Here is a 4,781-nt window from a genome sequence, read left to right as displayed (position 1 = left end):
AGAGGGGAGGGGACAGAGAGGTGTCCTCGGCACAGACCCTGCCCATGAGCCTGAGAAGTGCTCCTGCCCTGGGAAGAGGCTCAGCACAGAAGGAGGAAGGACAGCACAGCTGACAGCCGTGCTCAGAAAGTTTCTGGATCCCAGGATCATCTCCACAGAAGAGAACACGCAGGCAGCACAGGCCATGGGGCCCCTCTCAGTGCCTCCCTGCACACTGCACATCACCTGGAAGGAGCTCCTGCTCACAGGTGAGGAGAGAACTTCCTGGGAGAGGACAGGAGGAGGAAGCAGAATGATTGGATGGGGTTTCCTGGAGAGGATGGGGTTCTAAAAAAAAAAAAGCACTTTGGGAGGCTGAGGTGGGTGGATCATGAAGTCAGGAGTTCAAGACCAGTCTGGTCAACAAAGTGAAGCCCCATCTCTACTAAAAATACAAAAAAGTAACCAAGTGTGGTGGTGTGCTCCTGTAATCCTAGCTACTTGAGAGGCTGAGGCAGGAGAATTGCATGAACCCAGGAGGCAGAGGAGGCAGAGATTGCAGTGAGCTGAGATTGTGCCACTGCACGCCAGCCCGGGTGCCAGTGTGAGACTCTGTCTCAAAAAAAAAAAAAGAGGAAAGAAGGCTCTGTTGGAGCCTGGATAGGGGAAAATGTACCAGTGAGGGACAGGGGTCAAAACAGGAAAATCACATTGAACTGGAATTGGTAAGAGGTAGAAAAATCTCAAGTGTTCTCTTTTCCTGGTTAATCATCACTGGCCACCATATTTTGAAAAACGATAATGATAACTATTATCAGATGACACTTCAAATGAAAATATAAGCAGGGCATGAAACACTGTCCTCACCAGAAAACCTCAACCACTGGGTAAAGAAAAAAACAAACACCCCGGGCATGGAGGGTCCTTGGAACTCTCACACCTACAGGAGGCTGAAGCCTGTCCCAGGCACTGGGGTGCAACCCAGATCACAAACGTCCCTGTCCTCACGGAGCTCATGCTCTTATGGGCAGGAAGACAGACATGCAAAGAGATCTGGAATGTGAGGTCAGGTGTTGACAAGAGCTCCGGAGAGAGCAGAGCAGGGAAAGGTCAGAAAGGGAAGACCCAGCGTCTCTGAAGGAGGTGTCAGGAAAGAAGTCTAAGGATGCCCTGATGTGAGCAGGACCTGAGGGCAGTGTGGAGGGAGCCGTGCAGACCTCTGGGGAAGAGGATTCCAGAGAGAGAAATGCCGAGGTCAGAAGGGTTGAAGGAATGGGGGTCGTGCCACTGACCTTGACCCAGTAGGACAGCAGGACACAAACACACAATCACACCACCCAAAAAAGGGGTGTGTGTGTATGTGTGTGTGTTTGTGTGTGTGTGTCTTCAAGGCTGATGATTGAAGAGATCGTTTCAGGACCCAGGGCCCCATCTTTTCACCCCAATACATAGGTCTCAATATTGACTGATGCTCTCTCCACCTCCTAGCATCACTTTTAATCTTCTGGAACCCACCCACCACTGCCCAAGTCATGATTGAAGCTCAACCAACCAAAGTTTCTGAGGGCAAGGATGTTCTTCTACTTGTCCACAATTTGCCCCAGAATCCTGCTGCCTACGTCTGGTACAAAGGGCAAATAATGGACTTCTACCAATTCATTATAGAATATACAAGATACCCTGATAGAATTCTATTTGGGCCTGCATACAGTGGACGAGAAACACTATATTCCAATGGATCCCTGCTGATCCAGAATGTCACCAAGCAGGACACAGGATCCTACACCGTAAAAATCATGAAGCGAATTGATGAGACTAAAGGAGTAACTGGACATTTCACCTTATACCATGAGTGATTCCACATGATCCCTGAGTGTTGGGGGGCGAGGGTCACTTCTACTTTGCACACACAGGATGGTCAGGCCTAGACTGTGCCTGTGTCCCTTGCTGCGTTATGTCCCATGTTGGGGTTTCGGCATTTAGTGCAGGACACACACAGGAGACAAACTTCAGCAGATCAGAATTCCTTTCCTGCCTCCAGACCCTGCAGACACTTGCTGCACAGGAAGGACAGTCTGATGGGGGGGGTGCTCAGCAGGAGGAGATCAGTCTCAGCCAAGCACCTCATGTCCTCTTCATAAACTTGACCCTGAGAAAGACCCTGGAGAACTGAGTAGGGCTTTGCTAAGAGGCCCCATGAGATACTCTCCGAGAAGCTCAGCCCAAGAAGCCTCAACCCCAGACCCCTGTCTCTAAATCCTTACTCCAGATAAAGCTGAGGAGCTGTGCCAGGGCTGGGTTGTGGCAGGGCTTACTGGGACCAGGGACTCACCAGCTGTCTGAGGACTGTGTTTCCTGGAGCTGCTCACTGCCAGGGCTCAGCCCTCGGAGCCTCATCTGGGCAAGGACAGAACTTTCTTCACTGGAGACTCAGAGTGGAGAGGACAGAAAGACAAGCTTTGTAGGCCATCAGCCAACTGCCTTGTGAGGCTTAGGACACTCCATAGAAAATCTAATGTCCCCGAAGCAGAAACAGAAGAGAGAAAATGTACCTGGCAGCAGCTTGTCCACAAGGATCTGACCTAAAGGTGCTCTCTCACGGAAGTGAATAATAATAAATGCTGTTTGTGTGAACACCTCCACTGTGCCAAGCATTAGGTCAGATGACTGTGAAGAATTTACAATTTATTCACAGATAGCATGAAAAGCCACAGTCCATTTGCCATTTAGCTTATTTGACTGAGAGAAAACTGAGCCACAGGAAGGCACAGTCACTGAACCAGAGTCACACAAACACAAAAGGCAGATCAGGGTCACCTGAGGTCTGTCTGCAGTCACAGGCCCATCCTGTCCTCCACCAGAAGTGAGGGCTTATTTTTTGGTTCAAATTCTCTCTTCTTAGGCATCCAAACCTCAGAGGAGTGAGAGCAAATGGTCAGTTGATTAGTCTGCACTCCAGAACTAAATCACCTGCCTCAACTGTCAGAGTCAGTGGAAAAAATGTCCAGGCCTCACCCTCAGATCTTAACCCCTATCACTGAACCCGAAATCCTGCCTTTCCCAAAGTGTGCATGTCACTGGCATGACAGGATAAAAGAGAGGACCTTGTTTGTTTTCCCCACCCACAGCATGCACCAGCACAGGCCCAGTGAGAGACACATACTCAGGTGCTCTCACATAACAAATGAAGGAATTGAACGAAAAAATGAATGATCCATAACCTCTTTAGAGAGTGGATCTTGGATGCAGAATCCTAGGAGGTTCTAGCCACACCTGTCCCTTGTCTTTCAGAGGCTGACACCCATGTTTCATCCCCCCACTACCTCTTGTCCCTAAAGCCATGCCACCTCATGTATAACTCTGAAGCTCTTTGGCCACTGGAGGGTTTTCAGGGCTCCCTGATCCTGGACTGTGGAAATGGGGGCACCTGGTCCCTGGGGTCTCTGAAGTCACTGTAGGCCCCACTGTTCACTGCCATGCTGTCTCTGTCTCTCTCTGCTTCTCTGGTCCCTCATCTTCCTCCCACTTCATTCTAACTGGCAAGCCCTGTCCTGCACAGCTTCTTCCTCCACCCCTAGGCCTTCCCCAGACACTCCCTCTAACTAGGCTGACTGTTCTGTTCCTTTCCTGCTAACACTGTGGCCTGGCCCACCTCCCAGGAAAAAGGAAAGGCACAGAAATCACCTGGAGTTTCCACTCCTGCCAGGCTTCATCTCAAGCCAATGTCCCCAGGTCACTAAGAGAATAAGCTTCCACTGTATCCCCACCCAGGGCTCTGTCCCTGTGTGAGGCTGATCTGTGGACAAGACCATGGGACAGGGATAGGCAGCTCCTCCATCCACTCTTATAATTCCCAGACAAATTCTTCTGGCCTCCTGCACAAACAGAACCAATTTATCCAGATGGTGATTTGCAGTAAAGAAAAATTTTAATGACTGCAAGTCTGCCAAACAGGAGGACAGAGGTTTATTATTACTCAAATCAGACTCCCTAGTGGATCAGGGGTTAGAGATTTTCAAGGATAGTTTCAGGGGCACAGGACTAAAAAATGGGTACTGCTGATTGTTTGGGGATGGAATCATGCGGGCGGAGGGAAATGATCTGTTTGTGCTTGAATCCACCTCTAGGTGGGGATCAAGTGCCTGGCTGAGCCATTAGTCATGGGTATGGATGAGGTCAGCCGGCTGCCAGAATGCAAAGAATGAGAAACATCTCAAAAGACCAATCTCAGATCCTACAATAGTGATGTTATCTAGAGCAGCAATTAGTTACAAATTTTATAAACTCTGGCCAAATGATATTTGAGCAGTAAGGGATTATAGAAACTGTGCCTAAATTTTAGCAGAATTCAGCTCCCTCCTATAATCTTACTCTCATGGTCTTCCACCAGTTTTACAAAGGCAATCCCTGGGCAAAATAAGGGAATTAGTTTTATGGAGGAACTATTATCATTCTTGCTTCAAAGTTAAACCATCAACTAAATTCCTCCCATGGTTAGCCTGGCCTATGTCCAGGAATGAGTGAGGACAGCCAGCCTGAGACTAGATGCCAGATGGAGTCAGCCATGCTAGTTTGCTGTCACTGTTGGAATCTTTGCAGACTCACTGGGGTGTCAGAGGCTGGACAGGCCTGCAGTCTCCAAAGCCCATGGGCTGATTTCACCCATTTCCCTCATGACTCCATCCTCAACCTACTATGGAGCTCACATTCTCCAGTCACTTCCTAGAGACTTCTGGTTTCCTGTCAGGCATATAACAAGCTTGAAATTTGTCACTTGGTTCTATCAGTAAGTAAACAGCTGA

General features: G+C 49.0%; 1 protein-coding gene across 1 annotated transcript; it reads left to right on the top strand.

Annotated features, from left to right (window-relative positions):
- LOC104669679 (pregnancy-specific beta-1-glycoprotein 11-like) lies at positions 1 to 1,835 on the top strand. Its single transcript, XM_010372740.2, has 2 exons — positions 1 to 248; positions 1,468 to 1,835. The coding sequence occupies exons 1-2, from the start codon at positions 185 to 187 to the stop codon at positions 1,833 to 1,835; spliced, it is 432 nt and encodes a 143-aa protein (XP_010371042.1). The 5' UTR covers positions 1 to 184.
- The last annotated feature ends 2,946 nt before the right edge of the window (positions 1,836 to 4,781 follow it).

Source organism: Rhinopithecus roxellana, chromosome 12, assembly GCF_007565055.1.
Source record: "Rhinopithecus roxellana isolate Shanxi Qingling chromosome 12, ASM756505v1, whole genome shotgun sequence".
Lineage (NCBI taxonomy): Eukaryota > Metazoa > Chordata > Mammalia > Primates > Cercopithecidae > Rhinopithecus > Rhinopithecus roxellana.
The sequence above is the reverse complement of the archived record's forward strand: the minus strand, read 5'-3'. Positions and strand labels throughout refer to the sequence as shown.

Excerpts from the sequence above, each read along its gene's own strand:
- LOC104669679 (XM_010372740.2), top strand. The coding sequence starts at position 185 with ATGGGGCCCCTCTCAGTGCCTCCCTGCACACTGCACATCACCTGGAAG. Across the intron at positions 249-1,467 it reads GAAGGAGCTCCTGCTCACAG|CATCACTTTTAATCTTCTGG; the intron begins GTGAGGAGAGAA and ends TCCACCTCCTAG.